Here is a 25866-nt window from a genome sequence, read left to right as displayed (position 1 = left end):
TATCGTAAGATTCATGTTTTAAGTTAAATTTATAGAGAGTGTGACAGAACATTACCAAGTACCCATCAGAAATTAGAAATCAGGGGGTCTGAGGCAGGGGTCAGCAGGCCTTGTTTCCAGAGCCTGGGTCATGACCCTTCTGATCAAAACAGGATGTAGCACAGGAACTGGCCCAAACCAGCTAGGGCCAAGATGGTGCTGAAGCATTTGAATCAGAGTCTCTGGTTGCTCTCGTTACTCATTATGTACTGATTATAATTCATCTGCATAAGACACTCCCACTGGCACCATGACAGTTTACAAATGCGTGGAAACAACCCAGAGGTGACCTTATATGGTTCCAGAACTCCCACCCGTTTTCCAGAAAGCTCATGAATAGCCTGCCCCTTATTTAGCATATAATTAAGAGTGGGTGTAACTATGCTCGCCAGCGACCAACGCGTGCTGCTCTGGGCCACTCTGCCTGTGCAGTGGCCCTGCTGTCGGTGCAGCTACCGTTTTGCTGCACACTTTGCTCTGTCACCACCACCTTACCCTCGAATTCTTTCCTGAGCAAAGCCAAGAACCCTGCTGGGCTAAGCCCCAGTTTGGGGATTTCCTGCATCAGGTCTGGACCTAGCCTGTAAAATTCTGACCAGCTGATCATAGTTAATAAAGAAAGTAGGTCATGCGTGGTGGCTCACGCCTGTAATCCCAGCACTTTGGGAGGCCGAGGTGGACGGATCACAAGGTCAAGAGATCAAGACCATCCTGGCTAACACAGTGAAACCCCGTCTCTACTAAAAATACAAAAAATTAGCCGCGAGGTGGCGGGCGCCTGTATTTCCAGCTACTCGGGAGGCTGAGGCAGGAGAACGGCGTGAACCTGGAAGGCAGAGCTTGCAGTGAGCTGAGACTGCGCCACTGCACTCTAGTCTGGGCAACAGAGCAAGACTCCGTCTCAAAAAAAAAGAAAAAGAAAGTAGCAATCCCCTAAGTGTGAGCTGTGCTGTCACCAATTTTACTCCCCGATTTTCACAGCTCCAGCATTCTCTCATTACCAGATCCAACGTTAGACAGGGGAAATGCTGTCGGTGTTTGTGGCACAGACTTCTAATATTTCACCACACTTGTTCCCATGTTTTCCTTGTGTGTATGTTTTTATATCATAAACAAAATAAACCATGCTTAGGAGAGTACTATCAATCTTTCCTTCAAAACAGCAGTGCCCTCATATACTGCTAAATGGAATCATGTATTAAATAAATACGACCTCCAACTTTACCTGTGCTTCACACAAGAACTTCATTTGCCAACCGATGGTATTCAATTTAAAGTGAAGCTCTCCTTTCTTATTAAATTATGCAGGATAGGCTTCAAAGGTTACTGTCTTACTGAGACTTGGATTTTTCTTGCATACACGCTCTTTGGATTGTTGCGAGCCTCTGGTTAATTTCAGAGTTCTAAGAAAGCTGGTTTTGACAATTTCTGTGACTGTTTTCATTGCCTTTGTGAAGCAGAAGATTTTTGATGTCCTGTTCCAGCATCCCTAGTGCTTCTTTATCATGTTTACTTTTAACAAAACCTTTTCCTGCCTGTGGTTATTTCCAAATCTTAATTTTACTTAATTTTATGTGGTTAACTGTCTCTTCAATAATTACCAATATTGTCCAATCCTGAGAAAATTTAAGTGATCAGAAAACATATTTTAAAAGTTACTGTAGTCATGGTAAGTAATTATTGTAATACAATGTATGAAAATAAAAATGACTTCCAGTTGTTTGATTTACAATGCTGGGAAACAGAGGAATGGTAGTGAGGTGATATATATGGAAGAAAGTAGACTAATATCAGTAAAGAAAGGAAATTTTTAAAAATAAGGAAACAACTTAGTGAATTATATATTATAATTCAGTATATGATATCATTACACTTAATGAATCAGTATGATGTATACCTATGCATAACTGGCTTCTTGTGCCTGTTATTTAGTGGCCCTTCATCACGAAGGTTCATGACAACTACAACTTGTTGCTTTTTCCTCTTTATTTTTTATAACTATATTTACACCATATTTGTTTCTTTTTTTTTTTTTTTTTTTTTGAGACAGAGTCTTGCTCTGTTGCCCAGGCTGGAGTGCAGTGCAGTGGCACGATCTTGGCTCACTGCAAGCTCCGCCTCCCGGGTTCACACCATTCTCCTGCCTCAGCCTCCCGAGTAGCTGGGACTACAGGCACCCACCACCACGCTCGGCTAAGTTTTTCTATTTTTTAGTAGAGATGTGGTTTCACCGTGTTAGCCAGGATGGTCTTGATCTCCTGACCTCATAATCTGCCTGCCTCGGCCTCCCAAAGTGCTGGGATTACAGGCATGAGCCACTGCGCCCAGCCCCTATTTGTTTCTTTTATTCATTAATCTCAAGGGCAATAGAGACCTACCCAACCTTTTTTTCACTGAAAATTTTCAAGTATTCAAAAAAATTCAGTGAGGCTGAAAGACATTTTGATGCCAAATACTCAAGTGTCAAGACAGCTAACATCTGACTCCCCCATAAATCACTCCCCCTCTCCCCGCTGCCACCCTGCTGGGTCAAGCTTTGGCACTTTTCATCTTTCTTTCTTTCCTGACCACCCCTCCATCTCGCTGCCCAAATGCCGTTCAAAGGATTATAAAAGAACACGACAACTCAAAGCAATATGTTTTAAAAGTGCAGAACAGGTGATGGCACAAATATTATCAAGAAAAGCAGGTCCTTTACAGTGCACATGGCACAGTCTCATGGGAAGAATGAAGCATCATGAAGATGTACGGCTCAGTATTGTTTGTAATAGGGAACAAAAGCATAAATTCAAATTCCCATCTGGAGCAGACTGAAAAGATAAATTAGGGCCAAAGATGGAATTCAGCGGTGATGCTAATGGAAGCTCTGGTCCATGACAGCACAAGATGCACTTACTCATTTTCAATATTCAGTATTATTCAATATACAGCAGCAGTAGCGCGAGTGCCAGGCACAGCAACATGCCCTGAACCACAGCGATACGTTGTTTAGTGGAGAAGAGCAGGGTCACAAGACACGTGTGGAGTGCCGTTCCGCCTGATCACACGCGCTAGGCCAGAGTACACAGTCACACAATGACGCTATTCTCTGAATCAAAGCCTCAATCTTAAAGAGACAAAATGAAATTATTCCCAAACACTGGAGTTTAATACGTGATATTTATTTTATTTTATTTTTTTGAGACAGAGTCTCGTTTTGTTGCCCAGGCTGGTGTGCAGTGCCGTGATCTTAACTCACTGCAACCTCCGCCTCCCGGGTTCAAGCAGTTCTCCTGCCTCAGCCTCCTGAGTAGCTGGGATTATAGGCGCCCACCACCATGGCCGGCTCATTTTTGTATTTTTTAGTAGAGACGGGGTTTCGCCATGTTGGCCAGGCTGGTCTTGAACTCCTGACCTTAGGTGATCCACTGGCCGCCTTGGCCTCCTAAAGTGCTGGGATTACAGTTGTGAGCCACTGCGCCTGGCCAATACCTAATATTTTTAATCCTTTGCAAAAAATCTCCCTCTACATTTTAATAGAAGACCATTCATTTTTATATACAATTGATTTGCAATGGTTATTTTCATGTTTTATTCTAATTTAAAAAGTTTCTGGAAATGCTGTGGACTTTTTTCCGTAAGAACTTTCAAAATCCTGTTCTTTACTTGCTCTGCTGCTTGCTTTCTTGCTGGCACTGGTGTTCATGTTAGTGCCCCACGTAACCGTATTTGTCCACGGGTCTTCCCATACATTCCCGTTTCATTCAATTAAACATGCACGAGTGCTGAGTGGCAAACACCTTCATTATAAAAGAAACTTTTCCAGATGCATTTCCCCACAATAAAGGTTTATTTCTCTCTCTCTCCAATAAAAGTGTATTTCCTAAGTTCTCCCTGAACTCAGTGAACACTGGCATGTAACCTTAATTATTATAAGATTTCACCAAAATAAAGTCATAAAGATACAAAAATATAACGTAAGACCTGTATGCAGCAGAGGTGCCCCACCCACTCAGCAAGACAGTACCTGGGGCGTGGATGGGTTAAAGGCCACTCCAGTGACGGTGTCTGTGTGCCCAGCCAGCCGGTGAGAAAACGTGCTCGAGCCCATTTCATACACGTAAGCCTACAAGACAAGATGAGCAGGTGAGCCATGTTAACTCAGAGTGAGGAATCAGCTATATGCTATGCAGAGCAGAGGGACTGTCTATAGATTAGTGCAGTTGATCAAATACAACAGCAACAACCGAGATGCCTGACAAAACATCATCCAAGCTGGGGAACTAACTTTATAAAACAGGCATCTTTTCCCCTTCTCTCTTGTAGATTTTTTACATCTTAGTGAACTTATGTCATACCTTCTATTTACTATCAAAAGCCTCCATAGTACCCTGTGAACAGTTTTAAATATATGCTCATGTTTGATGACTAATTTTAAGGAAGGAGTATAGATTCTGTAATGCAACCTTACCTTGAAGTTCCAAACTGAATGAAAAAAAAATAAGATACTCTATTGTATCCTCCCCTATAAACTTGAAATAGGTACATATGCTATACTGTGTTTCCTACTCATCAGCTTAGAATTTGAGCAATTCAAATACTCAGATTTTTTTATAGCTGTTGATAAATAAGTTCCTCTCCAACTGTGTGTGACACAATTCTGGATTTATGTATCCAGAACTGCCATCAATAGTTTATTTTAGAGACAAAATCTGTTATCAGATACCATTCTGATGGAATTGAGAGAGGAGATAATCATTAAGTAACAAGGTGTATCAACAAATATTTTCTGAAAGCCTACTAGTAATAAACAGCAACGTCACATTGCAGCAGAAGGAAGGTGTCAAAGGTGATTCCTTTTCCCGCAAAACCCTACTGTTTTTTAAAAAATTAAGCATATTGTGTATATTTGAAGTTCGCAACATGATTTTATGGGATCCATACCTACAGATAAGAACATAATAGTACTGGTAACTGTAGAGAGGCAGACTCTCGTATCTATCATCTCACATCGCTACTTGTATTTGTAACAAGAACAGCTAAAATCTATGTAGTTCAGGAAAATCCCTAATACTCCATGCTTTTATTAACTTGAGCACTCGTGTTGCACATTAGATACCTGGACTTCATCCTAGCAGCTGCTGTTTCGTATCCTTTGACCCACATCTCCCCATTTCCTCCCCGTCCCTGCCTATGTCTACCCTGTTAGCCACACTTCCATCATCTATCTTGGTGTCTTTGAGCTCTTGTTAAGATACAGATTTCACACAGAAGTGAGATCCTGCATTCTTTTTCTTTTTGTGTCTGGTTTATTTCACTTAGCATAATGTCCTCCATGTCCATCCACACTGTGGCAAATGGCAGGCTATACCATTGTGTGTATGTGTGTACAGACATATGCACACACTCCTGTATCATATTTTTTATTAATTTGTGTTCATTGATGAGCTTTTAGGTAGTTTCTATAGCTTGGCTGTTGTGACTAATGCTCAATGAACATGGGAGGGCAGATGACTTTACATGGTGTTGACTGCCTCTCCTTTGAGCATATACCAGAAGGAGGACTGCTGGGTCATATTGTAGTTCTATTGTTACTGTTTTCTATACTGTTTTCCAGATGGCTGCACCAACCTACATTCCCACCAACAGTGCACAAGGTTCCCTTTTTTCACACCCTCACCAACATTTGCTATCTCTTGTCTTTTTGATAATAGCCATCCTTACAGGTATGAGGTGCTAGCTCAGTGGTTTTAATTTGCATTTCTCTTATGATTAGCAATGTGGAGCACCTTTTCATATAGATTTTTGGCCATTTTTATGTTGTCTTTGGAGAAATGTCTATCCAGGTCCTTTACTCATTTTTCAATCAGGTCATTTGTTTTTCTGCTATTGAGTTGCAAGAGTGCTTTATAAATTTTGGATATTAAACCCTTATCAGATATGTGGTTTGCAAATAATGTTTCCCAGTCCATAGGTTGCTTTTTCATTTAAGAAAAATAAAGTTGGAGGCATCACACTTGATTTAAGACTATATTACAAAGCTACAGTAACTAAAACAATATGGTACTGCCAGAAAAAACCACAGACCAATTAGAGTATAGAGCTCAGAAATAAATCTAAATGTATATGGACAACTAATTTTCAATAAGGCCATCAAGAGGACACAATGAGGAAAGGATAATCTCTTTAATAAATGGTAACCTCTTTAATAAATGGTGTTAGGAAAACAGATTTCTGCACACAAAAGAATGAAATTGGACCTTTATTTTACCATACACAAAAATCAACTCAAAATGGATGAAAGACCTAAAATCATAAAACTGCTAGAAGAGAACATAGTGGAAAAGCACCTCAATCTTGACCTTGGCAATAATATTTTGAACGTCAGAAAAAAAGCTCAGGCTACAAAACAAAAGTAAATAAATGGGACTGCATCAAACTAAAGAGCTTCTGCTCAGCAAATAAAATAATCACTGAAAAAGAACTATTTTAATGTAAGAATGAGTCCTTCAGATTTAGGCCTTACCAATGATTCTGTCAATGACTAAGCAGGTTTTGAAGTAAAGTCTACAAATAAATGTCTGATATACAGTTGACCCTTGAGCAACATGGTGGCTAGGGGTGCTGGCCCTCCACACAATCAAAAATCCACATGAAGCTTTTGACTCTCCAAAAGCTTTACTGATAACCTACTGTTGACCAGAAGTCTTACCAATAACATAAACAATCAATTACCATATATTTTATATGCTATATGTATTAATACTTTATTCTTACAATACAGTAAGCGAAAGAAAAGAAAATGATATTTTTAAAAGTATAAGGAAGAAAAAATATACTCATTATTCACTGAGTGGCATCATAGAGGTCTTCATCCTCATTGTCTTCATGTTGAGTGGGAAGGAGAAGTAGCAGGGGTTGGTTTTGCTGTCTCAGCATGGCCGAAGCAGAAGAGGTGGAGGAGGTGGAAGGGGAGGCAGCAGAGGCAGGCTCACTTGGTGTAACTTTACAGAAATATGTCGTAATTTCTGCCTGACATTTTTGCTTTCTCACATTTTCTATGTGGTACCAATCCTACTACCATTTGCTTTCATTTCACTGCCTGTATCATAGAAGGATCCATGTCGTGAAAGACATCAAAAGCACTGAGTCATCAGAACCCTTCTTCCAGATTATGTCTAACGTCAATTTGTTTCTTGGCACTGCTTCTTCCGAGTCAGTCTTCTTACTCATTGTCCAGCATTGGTTTGAAGCACTCATCTCCATCAAGTGGTCTTCTCTTAATTCCTCTGGTGTGGTATCTGTTAGCTCTTGAATTTCTCCAAGATCCATAGCTTGAAACCTTTTTTGCCATATCCACGATCTCTTTCATGATTTCCTTGATTGGCCCTGTCATAAATCCTGTGAGGTCATGCACAACTCTGGACAGTTCTCTCCAGTGGGAATTGTTTCAGGGTTGATGGCCTGCATGGCTTTTCCTATAACAGTAATGGCCTCTTCAATTGTGTAATCTTTCCAGATTTTCATGATGTTCTCTCCATCAAAGTTCTCTTCCACAGCATTCACAACCCTTTCCATAGGGTTCCATGTGTAATGACCCTCTGATCTGGAGTCCGGATTAGAGAAGTTGTTTGGGGGCAAGACCACTTTGATGCCTTTGGTGTTAAACTCATTGGGTTCTGGGTGGCCAGGGGCATTGTCCAATATCAAAAGAACTTTAAAAGGCAGTCGTGGCCAAGCGTGGTGGCTCACGCCTGCAATCCCAGCACTTTGGGAGACCAAGGTGGGCGGATCATGAGGTCAGGAGATCAAGGCCATCCTTGCCAACATGGTGAAACCCCATCTCTGCTAAAAATACAAAAGTCAGCTGGGCGTGGTGGCACATGCCTATAATCACAGCTACTCGGGAGGCTGAGGCGGGAGAATTGCTTGACCCAGGAGGCAGTGGTTGCAGTGAGCCAAGACTGCACCATTACACTCCAGCCTGGCAACACAGCTAGACTCTGTTTCAGGAAAAAAAAAAAAAAAAAAAAAAAAAGGGCAGTTGCTTCCTGACTTCAGGGACAAAGTAACAATGGAACCAATGCGGGAAAAGGTTCTCACTGTCCTGCTTTCTTGGTGAACAATGAAAAGATTGGCAGGTGGTGTTTTTTTTCCCTTCAAGGCTCAGTTTTATGGATAAGGGTAGTCTCAATCACAAGCTCAGCTGCATTTGCAGAAACCAGTAGAGTTGACCTATCCCTTCCTGCCTTAAGTCTGGTGTTTCTTCTCTTCCTTACCAATAAATGTCCTTTGTAGCATGTTTTTCCCTAAGAATAGGCCACTTACATCTGCACTAAAAACCTGTTCAGGCAGACATCCTTTCTCCTCAAGGATTTTCTTTTCTTTTCTTTTTGTTTTTTTTTAAGACGGCGTCTTGCTCTGTTGCCCAGGCTGGAGTGCAGTGGCACAATCTCAGCTTACTACAACCTCCACCTCCTGGGCTCAAGCGATTCTCCCGCCTCAGTCTCTCAAGTAGTTGGGATTACAGGTGCCCAGCACCATACCCGGCTAATTTTTGTATTTTTAGTAGAGACAGGGTTTCACCATCTTAGCCAGGCTGGTCTCGAACTCCTGACCTCAGATGACCCGCCCACCTTGGCCTCCCAAAGTGCTGGGATTACAGGCGTGAGCGACTGTGCCCGGCCCTCAATGATTTCCTTAATGGCGTCTGGGAACTCAGCTGCTGCCTCTTGGTCAGAAGCTGCTTCTCCTGTTATCTTGATCTTTTTTTTTTTTTTTTGAGACAGAGTTTTGCTCTTGTTGTCCAGGCTGGAGTGCGATGGCGCGATCTCGGCTCACCACAACCTCCAACTCCCAGGTTCAAGCGATTCTCCTGCCTCAGTCTTCCCAAGTAGCTGGGATTAGAGGCATGAACCACCAAACCCGGCTAATTTGGCATTTTTAGTAGAGATGGGGTTTCTCCATGTGGGTCAGGCTGGTCTCAAACTCCCAACATCAGGTGATCCGCCCACCTCGGCCTCCCAAAGTGCTGCGATTACAGGCGTGAGCCACCATGTCCAGACCTATCTTGAACTTTTTAAGCCAAACCTCTTTCTAAAATTATCAAGTCATCCTTCACCTTCCCTTTGCTTTGTCCGATAATGACTTCACTTTTTCTTGAATCATATTAGAGTCTATAGGTATGCCTTTCTCATAGCAATCCTGCACCCACATAAAAGCTGCATTTGCAATATGAGATTTAAAAGGATTTAACAAAACGTGCAAGGTTTTCATGCCTGCTGGCACAGCTGCAGCCATGTCTCCACGAGTTTCCTTTTCTTTTTTTACATTATTTCTTATACTGGATTCATTTATCTTGAAAGGGCAGCCGCCTGCCAGTCTACGTACATACCAAGCAATTCAGCTTTTTCTGTAAAGTCGTGGCTTTTCTTGGGAGAAAGTTCAGCATCTCTAGGGGCACTTCCTATGGGCCCCATGGTGTGATTCAAGGTTTACAGTATTGCATTAAACACAATGAAAAATACACAAGAGCCGTAAGAGACCACCTTTCACTGCAACACACAATTTACTGGAGAGACAAACAGCTCACACAGAGGCGATGAGCATCACACAGAGTTTTAAGGGATATTTGTAACTCCTGAGCTCACCGCAACAGCAACAGCAAGGCGATGAAATGAGGACAGTAGTGCTAGATGGACGACAGTCGAGTTTATGAAGTGATGATTTCGTACTGCATTTCTGCACTTGTTTATATTTCTCTTGACTGAGCATGTGCATACATTCTAATAAATTTTAACTTTTTAAAAATGTGTGTAAATTTTATGATAGTCAAGGATAAAATAGACTAATATCTACATACATTTTATGCATTCATGACGTATCTTTTTAATTTTTTTAGACTTTTAGGCTATGTGGTTCATCTATGAGTTTTTTCAAAGTGTTGAAAATCTCCAAAAATGTTAATATATTTGTTGAAAAAAAAAATCATGTATAAGTGGACCCATGCATTTCAAACCCATGTTGTTCAAGAGTCAGCTGAATTTTGAAGGAAAGTGGAGAAATAAAATGTCTACATTTTATTTTCTTCTGCCACAAGCACATCTTTATTTGAAAAGTATTCCTGTGCAGTTGCTGCTGTAAGGGGTGGCATGGGGCCTGGGAATGTGCACTCCTAACAGGTTCCCAGGTCAGGCTGATGCTGCTGGTCCAGGGCACCCCACTTTGGGAACCACTGGGTGAGGGTAACCCTAACATTTACACAGTGTGTCACTATTTACAAAACCCAACTGTTACATAAACCATTTACAAAAATGGACCAAGGTGCATCCCTATTTTATCGCAATCTCCATTTTTTATGGAGGAAACCATGACAGGTAGAGAGCACTTTACCAGGACAGCCACGGAGCCTCAGTGCTGAGATTCCAAACTGATTTTTCTAAGCTTTTGCTGTTTATTTCACTGGGCTGCCAAAGACAACTCCCATTCACACATGGTCAGGGCATCCTCAAATTCCCTCTAATCTCACAGGTGTTTCCAAAATCATCCTTTGCTTATTTTGCTATTTTTCATTCAGGACTGATTTAATATCAAAGGGTTTCTGAATTTCTTCAGAACTCCTGTCTGCTGTTTAGATTAAACAAATAAGGGAAATTATAATGACTGAATCTCTTTTCCATCCATTATTTCCAACGATAAAATACAGAGGTTAACAGCAGCAAGAACTTACTGGACACTGACTTTTTGTCAGGCACTCTAATAAGAATTTTATATAAATTTTCTCGTGTAACCCTCTCGGCAGCACTATGAAGAAAACACTTTTATTGTCCCAGTTCCATAGACAAGGAAGCCAGGCTGAGGGCAGGCAGCCTTCCAAGGCCACTCACCTCTTGAAAAGTGCTTCCTGAGATCAGCTGGCTTCCATTTGCATGAAACCTCAAAACACACATAGAATGACATAATATAGTGGCAAGAGGCGAGGTAAAATTTATCAAGGAAAGGTCTTTTGTTTCCTCAGTGAGAATGGAATTAAATGAAACATCTTTTGGTCCAGAGAATCTTGGGGTACATGAATTTTCTGATCATGACAATTTTACATGTGACACAGCAACTGGAAGCCCAAATATCAGAAATATTTTAGTAGATACACAGGTTTCTTATGCTGTGATCCTACACAGTGTCAATACATACAGAAAGACAATAAGCCATAGAGTGATGGTAATGAACAGCTCTGCAAATGATTCAATGTAACCACAATCCATGTGTGAAAGAAACATTTTAATTAGAGGTACTCACTGGAGTCATGAAGCACTTCAGCCACCACAGAGAAACGAGCTGAGGCTAAGACATATTCAGAAAACAAACAGAGCTGGAAATAAAACCTGTGTAGGTAGATCTCATGCCAGAACCAAATCAAGAAGTCCTGAGAGAAGGAGCAAGAAAAAAGGAAGCAATATTTTTCAGGCAAAAGATGAGGATGTGGCATAAATCTGTGGGTGCTGGAATAATGCTTGACTGCTCAAAAATGTTTTTACGAAAATTGGTAAGGGACTGAATGTACTACTTTAGAAGCGAAGTGTTTTGGAAGCAGGACTACACCGATTCATTACAACTATTTTGCAATTCTGCTGAGCCACGTCTGCGAGGATGAAGTTTCTTTCATTCTTCCTTTCACAGAGTTCCTAACATGTGACCTTCGTTTCCCTTTACCCAAATTAACCCCACACAAGAAAGGGGACGAAGAATTACAAACAGAAGTGAGTTCTGCACTCTTGAAACTTGACAATGGTAGCGACATTTTCCAGAGGGGAATCAACTGTCATATTATGCTCACTTATTTTGCTTTTGAAAATAATTCCAGAAATGACATTTTCCGAGTATTCTGTACATTTCTTCAGATACTGAATTTTTAGTTTACAAAAAAGTAAACTATTCTCAGAAGACCTAAAATGGTCAAGATTTAAAACAAAGTCACACCAAGACAGAAGCCTTGCCTCCTTACAGCAAGAAGCAAAGGCTCTGTTGGAGAATTCCTGATGGTGGCATGCAGGACCACCTGGCCGCCCGCCACACAAGCCATGGGAGGCAAATGGTATCATCTCATCAGGCTGCAAGGCTGACGCACAATCTCCAACTCTTGTCAACCTCCATCAAGGTCTGGCAAAATAAATATGGCACACACAGTAATAAACCCCACCCTTTTCTCTGGCACGTCCTCTTCCAGAGACATAGCAGAACAGGGCACGGGTGTGATATCGCCCACTGGTCTAACCAGTGGACACTGGTAAATACCTAAGGCAGCAGTCACTTTTTAAGGCCTTGGGATAATGTGATTCCACGTCCACGCTCCATTTTCCTTATCCACTCCTCTGTGACGGACACTTAGGGCGCCTCCACACTGTGGATATCGTGCAGAGTGCTGCAATGGCCATGGAAGCGCAGGTATCTCTTCCATATACTGATTTCAATTCTTTTGGACAAATACCCAAGATTGCTGGATCATGTGATTTCTACTTTTCGCTTTTTGAGGAAACAACACACGTTTTCCGCAGTGGCTGCCTCATTTTGCATTCCCACCGACTATGCAGGAGCTCCCCTTTCTCCACATCCTCATCGTCACTTGTCTTTCTGATATTCTAACAGGTGTGAGATGGTATCTTATTATGGTTTTGACTTGCATTTCCCTGATGATTGGTGATGTGAGCCCGTTTTTCCCGTACGCATTGACCATCTGTATGTGTTCTTAAGCGAAATGTCTATTATTCAAGCTTCCTTTGGGCCATGATCTTCATCTGATAATTTCACCTACTGATGACATTTGCCTCAGTCAATTACTGCATCTAAGATTGAAGAGGGTGATTTTCTAATCCTGCCATTCATCCATTCCACTTGTCTGCAATCCACTAAGAAATAACTTTCCTTTACCAAGTAGGCTATTTGGTTTACTTAAAATACAGTCCGAACAGGAAAGGCAGACAAATGTTTAAGTATTTTCCTTCATAAGGCACACTTCTGAGTAAGGGACAGGTGCCCTAGTTACCTCCAAATGGGGACCAATGATATTTTATGTTTTTGTTTTTAGCTATAACTTTCTGGGGTGAGTATTATAAAAAATGATAAGGGTTTGGATACACAATGTTTGAAGTCAATCGCAGTCATTACTCTTTGGATGCTCAGCTAGCCCTCCGTTGGCCAACAGAATACGGCACTGATGTGGTGCTGCCCATGGGTCTAACCAGCAGACAGTAGTACATGCCTAAGGCAGCAGGAGCCTTAAGGCCTTGGGAATTGGCTGTTGCCTGTGGCCTTGTTATATGACTCCATTACCCTTTGATTTCTTCTTTTCTCTTTGGCATAAGATGTCCCTGGCTCATCTTGTAAGTCTTCTGCCACAGACCTGGAACCAGCTCTCCACGCAGGGAGTTCTGGCTTCTATTAGTGGGGAACGGCATTTAGAGGCTGCAAAGAGGGTACTAAGGGTGATGGCTGGAATGTCACTGCTTCCAAGCACCTTCCGTGGCGGGAGCTAAGAAATACTGGTATTCGTGCACCAGTTCCACATGGTTTTAATTTGAAAGGCTTTCCAACATAAGTTAATGGCTGACAGGGTAAGTTCTCCCCATCATATTGTTCTTTTTTTTTCAGGGTATTCTGACCGTTGTTACTTGTTTATTCTCCTAAGTAACTTCACAATCAAACGGTACAGCTACAGAAAAACCTACTGGAATTTTGTTGTTGTTGGGGCAGTGTTAAATTTACAAATTACCTACAGAGAACTGCCTTCTTTATGAAACTAAATCTTCCTATCCAAGAACAAGTTACGATTTTGCATTTGTCTAAGTCTGTACTTCTGGGGGAAAAACAAAATGTTCTTAGTGCAGGTTTCGCAGAAATCTTGTTAATACCTGAATGGTTTATCCTTTTTGAGGCTATTCTCATGAGTTCTCCTCTTCCACTATAACTTTTCAGAGGTTATTTTTTTTGCACCTATAAAGACTATTGCGTTCCATATATTAATTTAAATACTACTAATCTTTCACTGAATTATTTTATTGTTCATATGGGCCACTAATTCTCTTGGGTTTTCCAGATATGTAATCTTGTTACCTATGAATAAACATAATTTTCACCGTTCTTTTCAGTGCTCATATCTGTTAAGTTGTCCTGTCCAATTTCATAGGGAAATATCTCCAATACCCTGTAAAATAGTTGTGGAATTAATGAACGTTCTGGCTCTGTTCCCAACCATAGAATACCTCTAAAGTTTTCTCAGTAAGATGTCAGCTTTTGGGCTGAGATAAGCATTTTATCATTTGAAAGAGGCATTCATGGATTCCTCTTTTACTGGGTGTTTTAGCAGAAATGAATCTAGAATTTTATTGAAGCAGCTTTCTGCATCCAGGAACATGGTTGTAAGAGTCCTCTTTTTATACTAGTTAATATTATGAGGGAATTATTAGTGGATTTATTGACAGTAAATCATCCTTGCATTCTATGCATAACCCGCTTGGACATGATAAATTATTGTTTTTTTTTTGTTTTTGTTTTGTTTTGTTTTTGAGGCGGAGTCTCGCTCTGTCGCCCAGGCTGGAGTGCAGTGGCGCGATCTCGGCTCACTGCAAGCTCCGCCTCCCAGGTTCCCGCCATTCTCCTGCCTCAGCCTCCCGAGTAGCTGGGACTACAGGCGCCGCCACCACGCCCGGCTAATTTTTTTTGTATTTTTAGTGGAGACGGGGTTTCATTGTGTTAGCCAGGATGGTCTCGATCTCCTGACCTCGTGATCCGCCCGTCTCGGCCTCCCAAAGTGCTGGGATTACAGGCTTGAGCCACGGCGCCCGGCCGATAAATTATTGTTAATGCACTAATTCTGTGTTCCTATTTAAGCTTTTCAATTGATATTCATAAATGAAATATAACTCCTTTCTGAAATTTCATCCAGTTTTCTATCAGTTAGGGTTACTTCAAAAAGCAGTCTGATGTCTTCCTTCTTTCTCTATGCTTTAAAACAGTTAAGTATCTTTGGGACTATTTGATGTTTAAGAGGTTGGTAAAATCCCCTGAGAAAGCATATGGGCCTGGTACTATTTCACAAGGAGCTCTTAGAAAATGTTCTCAATTTCTTCTAAGAAAAGTGGCCTGTTAAATTTGTTTCTACTTTGGGGGCCAGTTTGATAAACTAAATTTCTGTGACTCAACCATCTGTATAGAGGCTTTCATATTAATTTGCACAAATTATGAGAAGCAGTCTCATGATTTTCAAAATCCTTCTGCTCCATGCTTTTGCCTACTCATTGCTTATTAATTATAGACTAAGCTTTCTCTATTTTTTAAAAAAAAATTGCACTGATTAAGTTATTTTGTTGCTTGCGTTTTTAAAAAACTAGTGTTTTGGCCAGGCATGGTGGCTCATGCCTGTAATCCCTGCATTTTAGGAGGCCGAGGCAGGTGGATCACTTGAGGTCAGGAGTTTGAGACCAGCCTGGCCAACGTGGTGAAACCCCATCTCTAACTAAAAACACAAAAACTTAGCTGGGCGTGGTGGCAGGCACCTGTAATCCCAGCTACTGGGGAGGCTGAGGCAAGAGAATCTCTTGAACCCAGGAGGCGGAGGCTGCAGTGAGCTGAGATCGTGCCACTGAACTCCAACCTGGGTGACAGAGCGACACTGTCTCAAAAAGCAAACAAACCAACAAAAAAAAAAAACACAACTAGTGTTTTAATTTATTTATTAGTTCTACTGATTTTCTGTTTTCTAACTTCTCACCTGCTTTTCTATCAATTTATTTCTTCTGATTTACTTTGCTGTTCCTTGTCTGGCTTTTTAGTTAGATATTCATTTACTTTTTCCCTTTAAAAATGTATGATATGGGTATTTGGTGCTATAAATTTCCCTTCAAAAACTGGTTTATGGGTATTCCAGAGACACTGATATGTCATGTTAGAAACAGCATTATTTTCAAGAAATTCTACAATTTCATATTTTGTTTCATACCTTTAAACCAAGAGTTGCTTAACAGACGGAATTTTAATATTTAGATGGAAGAAACTTTTTGGTTTTTAAATTTGTACTTTGATTGCATTATAGTGAGAAAATGTTGATTTTGTGTTATTTTTTTAATTTATTGAGCTTTTTTCTGTATTCATTTATGGTCATTGTTCATAGATATTTGATGTGCACTTGAAAATAAGACGCCTTCCTTGTTGGCAGACAAACATTACTATGAATATCTATAAAATAATGCATTATCAATTATGATATAGAAGTTTCCTACAACCTTATAATTTCTGTGCACTTGACCTGCCAAGGACCGAGACAGATGCATTAGTCTCCATTATTAATGTGTGGCTACTTATTAACTGGTTCTTATCATTTCCACCTTGTGAAATTTGTTTATTTTCTTCAAAATTAGATACTAACATGTATTTTCATTGTGAATTTTGGCCTTTGGCATTATAAGTATCTTTGCCTCATAATTTTTTGGTTGAATTGTGTTTTGTGTGATATTAAAATCACATAATCTGCTTTATTTTTATTTTCACTTGTCTGGTATACATTAAACATCTCTTTTCTTTATCCTTCCTGGATCACTTTGGCTTAAGGCATCTCCTATATTCAGCATGGACTCAGACATTTTTCCTCATCTGTAAAATCCAATCTGAAATTTTTTTCTTTTTTTCCTTAAACATTGATATGAGTCAGGCATGGTGGATCAGGCCTGTAATCCCAGCACTTTGGGAGGCTGAGGCTGGAGGCCTGAAGCCAATTGTTTGAGAGCAGCCTGGACCACACAGTGAAACCTCATCTCTAAAAAACTAATGAGCCAGGCCAGGTGGCATGTGCCTGTAGTTCCAGCTATGTGGGAGGCTGGGGCAAGAAGATGGATTGAGCCCAGAAGTTCAAGCTCATAGTGGGCCATGATCATGCCACTGCACTTCAGCCTGGGCTAACAGAGCAAGACTCAAAAATAAATGAAAACAACAACAACGAAGACATCAATATGACTGACATTTCCATCTCAGTTTCATCCTAGTATTTTACTTTTAATTCTATATAATGTATGGCACTTTATGGTCTATTTTATTTGTCCTATCTAGATATTTCTTTGGGCACTTAAAAACGGCAGAATTCTTGTTCCAGCAGTTATATTTTATTAAAAGCTTTATACAAAACTCTTGGTCCACTCCTCTCTAAGACAATGCATGTTAGTTCACTACTATGCCCAACAGTGAGGCTGTCTAGCAACCATTTTTCCATCTCTCTTCCTCTACATTCAATTTTAGTCATAATTATCTTAATTTTATACTCTTAAATTACATTTAAGAGCTTACAATTCTATTGTCAGCTTCAACTGATCTCTTCTTACTCAATTAACATCTACAAGAGAATCAAGAGATGTATTCTACTTTCTAGTTATATTCTCACGTCTCCCAGTTTTGTACTATTAAACTGTAACAGAACATTTACAAAGTATTCTGTCGTACCTCATTCCCACCTTTTGATCTTCCATAGTTAAACACATTCACTGCTCACCTTGAAGCTTTTGCTGAAACTTCTTCAATCCTAGCTTGGTTTTATAAAGCTTTATTTTTCAATATAACTCGAGGGAACACCATTCAGTTCTAGCATATTCATAACTGTGTGTCTGGTTTTATACTCAAAAAAATGTAGCTGGATATTAAAATTCTTGACTCAGATTATCTTTCTGAGTATGTTAAATATGTTCTTCCCAATGTTTTTTTAACAAAAAAAAAAAATGATGATTTACAAAAGTCCAATCCAAGCTGATACTGTTTCCCTTATAAGCATTTGAACATTTTACATGGATCCACAAAGGTGTTTTGTAGTCAAATGGACTTATTAAGCAGTATTTCTATGCAAACTAGTCTGGGTCAATTTTCCCAGGTATTCTTGCAATATCTAGATTTAACTAAACTTTTTTAATTTTAGAAAATATATTTTTGAATTATATTAATTATTTGTTCTTTAGTTTAACTAACTTTAAAAAAAAAATGTCCAGGGACTCCATTTATATGTAGGTTGAATCTCCTTTGCTAAACTTCTATATTTACCTTTTCACCTTGAATTTCTTTTATCATTTTCTTTATTTACTTCTCTCATTTGTATCCTTTTTCCCTATTGTGCTCGCTATATTTGCTTTCTATAATATTCCTTTGCATTTGGCCTTTATTTCTGAATTTTTTTCTAATGCCTTCCTAACTTTCATCAGTTCTCATTTCATATATTCCTGTTGTCTAGCAATTTCCGATGTTGTATGTGTTTTCTTAACTTTCTTAAGCTAATTTGCAAATATATCATCAGTTTTCACCTGTTTAGCAGACACATTTTTCTGATGTAGTCTTGTGTTCTGTGAGAATATTTTTTGGTTCATCTTTTTAAAATTATTATTATAAAAAGAACTGTGATATCCAGAAGTTGTATGACACAGAAAGTAGGATATATAGAAAAAAATCGAGAGAGAACATAGATAGGTAATTTGGAGGCATGTTGTGAAAGTCCTTTTAAGCCACACGTAAGATCCTGGTTCTACATAGAGACCCAGCAGAATATTTTAAACACATAGTATTTACAAAGAAAAGTGTAATTGTATTTACATTAAAAAGTGTCATGATCATCAATAATCTGTTTGTTTTCTAGTCATTTCTAGTCATTAAGAGAAGTTTGTCAAAGTATTCCATTATGATTGAAGACACATCTTTTTCTTCTCAGAGTTATATCACTTTTGATTTATATATTTTGAAACTACATTATTGGGTGCATACAGGTTTATGACATTTTCTACATAGATTGGCATCTTTGTCATATTAAATGTCATTCATCATTTCTAGTAATGCATTAAGACCCAAAGTCTACTTTACACTAAAGTATTGTCATATCAGCTTCATTTCCCATCCTGCTATTTTCAACATTTCTGTCTCTACACTCTTAATTTCAAATGATGTAACTTTCAGTTCTAGGAAATTCCAACAATGTGGTAAAATTCTCCATCCTTATATTTGTGGCCTCTGACTTGCACTCTATTTCCTTGAATATATTAACCTTGTCTGCTAAGTCCAATACCTGAGTCACCCATAGTATTGTTTCTATTATGATGTTTTTTTTCCTTTTTTTTTTTCTCTATGTCTTGACATATTTGTACTTTTTGACTCAAAACTGAATGCTATGCATATTACAAAAAAAAAAAAAAAAAAAAACCTCCCAAGGCTCAAAATTATATTATTGTACTCCAGAAAGGTGGGCAGACGGAGCAGGAGAAGACTTCCTTACTATAAACCGAGTTGAGCAGACTCAAGGCTGGATTGCAGCTTGGGTGAGATTCCATCAACTCCTGGTTTATCCAGGGGTAAGCTAAGGTGTCCATTGGGAACTCCCACCCCACTAGCAGGGACTGACCTCTGATATTTATATCCTCAGCCCTGAAATATTGTTAAAAACCCCACTCTGCTTCTAAAGGTTTTCTGCTGAGCCTATCAGTTTCTTGCCCTCCTTAGCTCCAGAATTGAATAAAATATGTTGACAGGAATACTGGTAGTGTCAGGCACGGCACTTGACCCTTCATGGCCCTACAGTTTTCAAGTTTTTATCTCTACATCCCTGCAATATCAAGAAAAATTTTTATGTACAACTTCACCTCTTACCATTCATACACACACACACACACACACAGACAGCTGCATCCCTCTGTATGGCTTTGCCTGTAACATAGGTCTGTTTTTTTTGTTCAGAAATGGCAAACTCCTTCAGAGAAGAAGTAGCTGCAGAATGTTAAACCTAGTTTAACCAGGTTTTGTGTAGTAGTTCTGATAGGCACTCTAGTCAGTTCCAAGCTACTCCATCATAGCCAGTGCTGAGCCTGAATATGAAGAAGATTATTCTGGCAACAGTGAAGAAAAAAAGAAGTCATTAATAATGGAGACCAGTTGATATTTATCAGGTAAGAGATCATGCAGGTCTGGACTAACTAAATAATGAGAAATAAGAGGAGAAGAGATGTTTCAATGCACTGGAATATAGACTTGGAGAATTTCAAAGGCAGAGTCCATTTTAAGGGTAGGAGAAACTATAATGAACAGTGTTCTTTTAATTTATCATGTTTGGGATTCACCGAGTGCTTTGAATTTGAAATTCAGATTCAAATTCAATTTGAATCTGAAATTCACTGAAAGCTGTGAATCTGAAATTGTGTGTCTTCTATTTGAGAATTTTTCTGTCATTGTTTTTTCAAGCTTTTTTTTCTGCTGTATTTAAGGTCACAAAGATGTGTATTGTCTATGCAGATGACATATAATAAACAGATAAATCATTCTGGATTTCAATCACAGTGCAGCACTCATCCCCAAAAATGCTGTCTTCATTTGAAATATACTGGTTTCTTCCACTGGTTTTTATCTTATCCTTCATAGCCTTTAGGAAGCAAATATATTCAGTATTAATTAGGCAAACACACATTTCTGTGATTTATTTTTTTGCTCTAATTGATCAACACTAAAAGGTCTCAAATAAAATGCCCAGGGGAATCTAGAAGGTGTGTGATAATATTTAAGAAGCCTGCTTTAAATGTACAGGTACATTAATTTTACCTTTGCCTGACTTGTGGATAAGAGGGAAAGCAAGTATTTATATCTGCTGAGTCAATGTAAGAAGATACATAAAAATAGATGTGTATAATACTATTAGTAATAAAAATAGTATTTTTATTATTGAAAAATAAATAGATTAATTATTCTACTTTAAATGTACCATTTGTAAGGAACACTCAGTGCCATCCTCATTTCATCTTCTCCCGTTCATTCCTCAGCTACCTGTTCATCTTCTGCGGCCTCTGTTCATCACTGATTATTCCACTCTTTGCCGCTGCCATGACCTGTTGAATCTTTCCCCTTCACTGAGCTGTAGCTTCCCTTGGCCCTCATGGGAACCCTCTCACTTCTGTTTTCCTCTTGTAACTCAAATCCTTTCCTTCTGTTTCTCCCCACTGGCTTCAACTGTCGAGGTTCTCCGGAATTCTACTCACTACCTTTTGGTTTACTCATTGTATCCATTCTTCATAGGCACCTTATTTATTACTAACACTTCAGTTATCATCTCTATCCTGATTATTAGTCTTTATCTCCAGAGTTTTGATTTATATTCCCAACTTTACACCTGCCTATTTCAACAGTGATTGGAAAGACTTCAGATATCTCATTAAAAACAAATACAGCCAAAAAACAGTGTAACAACATATTTAAAGTGCTATAAGAAAAGAACTGTCGCCGGGCGCGGTGGCTCAAGCCTGTAATCCCAGCACTTTGGGAGGCCGAGACAGGCGGATCATGAGGTCAGGAGATCGAGACCTGGATAACACGGTGAAACCCCGTCTCTACTAAAAAAAAATACAAAAAAACTAGCCGGGCGAGGTGGTGGGCGCCTGTAGTCCCAGCTACTTGGGAGGCTGAGGCAGGAGAATGGCGTGAACCCAGGAGGCGGAGCTTGCAGTGAGCTGAGATCACCCCACTGCACTCCAGCCTGGGTGGCAGAGCGAGACTCCGTCTCAAAAAAAAAAACAAAAACAAAAACCAAAAAAAAAAAAAAAGAAAAGAACTGTCAAGTCAGAATTCCAGACACAGTGAAAATATGCTTTAGGAAAGAAAGCAAAATAAAGATAATCTATGATGAAAGAAAAGTAAGGGAATTCATAGCCAGTAGAACTGCACTAAAAAAATGCTAAAAAAAATTCTCCAGGTCAAAAAAAGAGAAAAACTACTCTAAATGCTAAATGTAAACTTGAAACTTAAGGAATGAAGAAGAAAGCAGAAATTGCTAAGTGTCTAGATAAATATATTACACCATTATGTATAATTATTGAAATAAAAAAGTATAACATTTTGTGATAGAGTTCTGAACACATGAAGATGTGATACCTAAGACAGCTACAACATGGAATGGGAAGGATATGGCGACCAATTTGGTCATAAAGTCTTCACATTTCACTGGAAATGAAGAACCATCTCTAAGAAGACTAACAAGATAATAGGCATATATGCTGTAATCTCCAGAACCACCACACATACATGTACACACCACTGTACAAAGAGATTCGGTTCACAAATAGATAAATTAGGCCAGGTGTGGTAGCTCACGCCTATAATCCCAGCACCTTGGGAGGCCCAGGCAGGCGGACGGCTTGAGGTCTGGAGTTTGAGACCAATCTGTCCAACATGGTGAAACCCCGTCTCTACTAAAAATAGAAAAATTAGCCAGGCATGGTGCACGTGCACATAATGTGTAATGTGGAGGGGAGGGGGGGCATTTCCATTAATAAAAGCACATTGTTTCCTAAGGATGTAACTTAGGAAAAGATCACACCATTAAATAGACAGGATCTGGTGTTTCACTAATTAATATTATAATCTTGTAATAAAAAAGAAAATACAACGTGTAGCACAGTGTCTTTCAAATAGTAGGCACTCAACAAGTATCTATGAAATTATTAATAATTCATGAGTGATTACTGTTTATCATGCTTCAGTAAAAACATCTTTCATACCTCACACATTATTAAAATGCTATTACTGTGTAAGCGTCTTGAAATATTGACCAACAGTCAAGCTGCAAGTAGGTTTCTATTCTAATATGCAACAATATTAAACAGTCTACACATTACCAAAGTCTAGAATCTCTACATTTATAGACTGCTAAACATTTATAGACTGTCAAAATACAAATACATACGTGTCTGTCCTCGGCCCCACAAGCCGCGAATCGCCCACAAGGACTGAAAGCAATTCCACATGGATAGCCGCGGGATGGATGCCCTTCAAAGTGGCGCTCACACCTACGGGGAGGAAAGAAACACCAGGAGAAAAATCATTTTTAAATTTGAATGCAAATTAGAGGAAAGAAAACAACTTGTTGCTTTTCTTCACAAAAAGAACAAATGAATAATGGAAGAATATTTTATACGTAAGAATTATTAAATGGTTAATGGGTCTCTCTCGAGATATTTTAAAATAACTCAAACACTATTCAAAATCTTAAATTCCCAAAGATGACAAAACTAATAGTAAATAAGCTTTTATATATGATAAATATTAAATGTAAACATATTCTGGAAATTTTTAAAATATCAAAACAAACCTAACAAATCTTCTAAAATAATAAATTATTTAGTTAAATTATTCAGAGACGTTTTGGAGGCAAAACATTCTATGAAGGGTGGTTAAGTTTCACAACTATTTAAAAAGTACCATATAAAATTTGTTTATTGTGAAAAATGCCAAGGAATTCTTGTTAATTTTATGGAGAGAATCTCCAACACCTTTTGGAGATTACCAGCGCCTTCTTAAGAAGACTCCGCAAGCACTGAGCAGCACTGGGCTGGGGACCACAAAGATGCCTGACAAGGTTCCTGCTCCAGGTGCCCTGAGTGGTGGCAAAGTCATACAGCACACAGGTAACAATACCAATACAAAATACAAATACGGTACTATACGATACAATACAACACAAATACAACACAAACACAAATGCAAATACAAAATACAAATACAATGCAAATACAAAATACAAATACAATACAGTACTAACAAAGTACAAATACAATACAAATGCGAATAAAAATACAAATACAAAATACAAACACAAAATATAAATACAAAAGATGTGCTTTTGTATTTGTTCTAGTGATTAAAGTGATGAAAGAGCAGAGCAAAGACACTCTGCTAACTGTATCCTTGTGCACAGTGTAAGTGCATGCACATACACATAAAAATCCGTATCAGCTTGTTATATTGTTGAGTACATTATATATGCAGTGATCATAATTATCAGGACATATATACTTTTTTGCTTAAACAGGGTTTTATTTGTATATAAATTACATTTCATATAAATATATAAAATTAATAGCATATATGTGACAAACAATCTGTAAATTAAGCTTACGGCTGTTGATAACAATGTAACTGCCTAAACTATCTCGCTTTGGAATGCTGGAAGCCTGCTCACATAAAGCTACCTTTACATATCTAGTTATGGCTTTTACTGATATAAAATTTGCTGTAAAATAAAATAGGACTGGCAGAAATAGTAATCAATTAGTTCTATAGAAGCAATTTCATAACAATTTCACTTTTTACAATAAATATATATCTTTTTATTCCCTTAAAAAAGTAATTTCTGTTGACTATCTACTAGGAATATACATATTGGACACTTTATATTTACAGGAATGATTTATATTTTCAAAACAATCTTAGGAAAATAAATTAAGATAGCTTAGCTAAATATTTTTTTATTAACTTGTTTTCCATACAATGCCTGCAGTTCTGTATGTCACAGTAGAGGCTTAACCTAAGTCTCCTGGATCTTAAAAGGCTTCTGTCCAAATTCTCTGACGATTACAAATATTTAAATATTAATTATCCAAATGTCAATGAAAAGAAGCCCTGTGCAGTAAAGCAGTGTCCACTTCATTGTAAGACATAGCAATGGAGCTGAACAACCACAGAGCCGTCTCTGGGCAGGGCTAACCGGGCTCCTCCGCGGGCAGCAGTTCAGCTGAAAACACATCCGCCCAATCATATCTATCATCTAGAATCACGCTGGATGCAGTTACTGCCTTAAAACACTCACCTGAAGAACAAAGCTATTTAAGCGTGAAATAGTTGTACACAATTGTGATAAAAATGCCATGCCTGACTATGTAATATCTTAATTTGTTGATTTTGTGTGTCAAGTTCAGTATTTTATTTATTGACTACCTATCATGTCCTATGTAGTATAAATTCTACAAAGAGAATTATTTTATTTATTTATTTATTTATTTATTTATTTATTTATTTATTATGGAGTCTCACTCTGTCACCCAGGCTGGAGTGCAGTGGCATGATCTAGGCTCATGTGACCTCTGCCTCCCAGGTTCAAGCAATTCTCCTGCCTCAGCCTCCTGAGTAGCTGGGATTACAGGCATTCACCACCACACCTGGCTAATTTTTTTATTTTTAGTAGAGACGTGGTTTCACCATGTTGACCAAGCTGGTCTTGAACTTCTGTGCTGGGATTACAGGTTTGAGCCTACCACACCTAGCAAAGATAATTCCTTTTTTTTTTTTTGTTTTGAGACAGAGTCTTGCTCTGTCACCCAGGCTGGAGTGCATTGCCACAATGGCCAAGATAATTGTCTAGAAAAATTCTGTAGATGGTAATATAGGCTGTAGAAAATAACCTGAACTGTATTGTGCTACTGAGAAAAGACTAAATCTTTGTAAAAATGTCATAAACATCTGTCACAATATTTGTCATACATTTAATTCCTTTTTTCTTTTACATTAATTTTTTAATTTTCACATTCTTCTTTTACTATTAAAAAAAAAAAGAGAGAAAAATAATCAAAGTACTCATAATCCTTCCATTCAATAACAACCCCAGAAAGTGCTGTGGCACATGTACTGCACATTTTCTCTGCATGTGCAAAGGGCTTTGTTTTCCTTTAACAAAGTAGAGATGCATACTATGCAGCTTTATATCCTGCTGTGTCTACCCCAGAATACACCATGAACATTTCACTCATGAACATGTGTTTCTTGTCTAATGAGCTCAGCGAAGAGGCCATAGAGAGCACTGGCCAAGAGCAGGTGACCCAGGGCCAAGTTCAACCCTGACGCCAGCTAAGCCCCTTCTCACCAAATGAGCAACTTTGGTGAGTTGCTCACCTCTGTGCTGCATTTTCCCCATTCACGAAATGGGCCTAAATGAGTTCATAAAGTAAATTTCTTCTTACAGCACATGGCACATTAATAAGTGCTCTAGAAGTGTAATTGAACTGGGTTCAGGAGAAATTTAAAAAT

At 38.8% G+C, this 25866-nt stretch overlaps 1 protein-coding gene across 11 annotated transcripts in view; it reads right to left on the bottom strand.

Moving 5' to 3' along the window:
• WDR27 (WD repeat domain 27) overlaps positions 1-25866 on the bottom strand; it is a 309044-nt gene that overhangs the window by 181779 nt on the left and 101399 nt on the right. For all 11 annotated transcript variants that reach the window (XM_028846955.2, XM_078001101.1, XM_078001104.1 and 8 more), the window contains 2 exons: positions 22751-22853; positions 4046-4144 (listed from right to left, as the gene is read on the bottom strand). In XM_028846955.2, the coding sequence (XP_028702788.2) occupies positions 4046-4144; positions 22751-22853 (202 nt within the window). The remainder of the gene's footprint in view (positions 1-4045; positions 4145-22750; positions 22854-25866) is intronic.

This window comes from Macaca mulatta, chromosome 4, assembly GCF_049350105.2.
Source record: "Macaca mulatta isolate MMU2019108-1 chromosome 4, T2T-MMU8v2.0, whole genome shotgun sequence".
Lineage (NCBI taxonomy): Eukaryota > Metazoa > Chordata > Mammalia > Primates > Cercopithecidae > Macaca > Macaca mulatta.
Note: the sequence above shows the minus strand (reverse complement) of the source record. Positions and strands in the feature narration are given on the sequence as shown.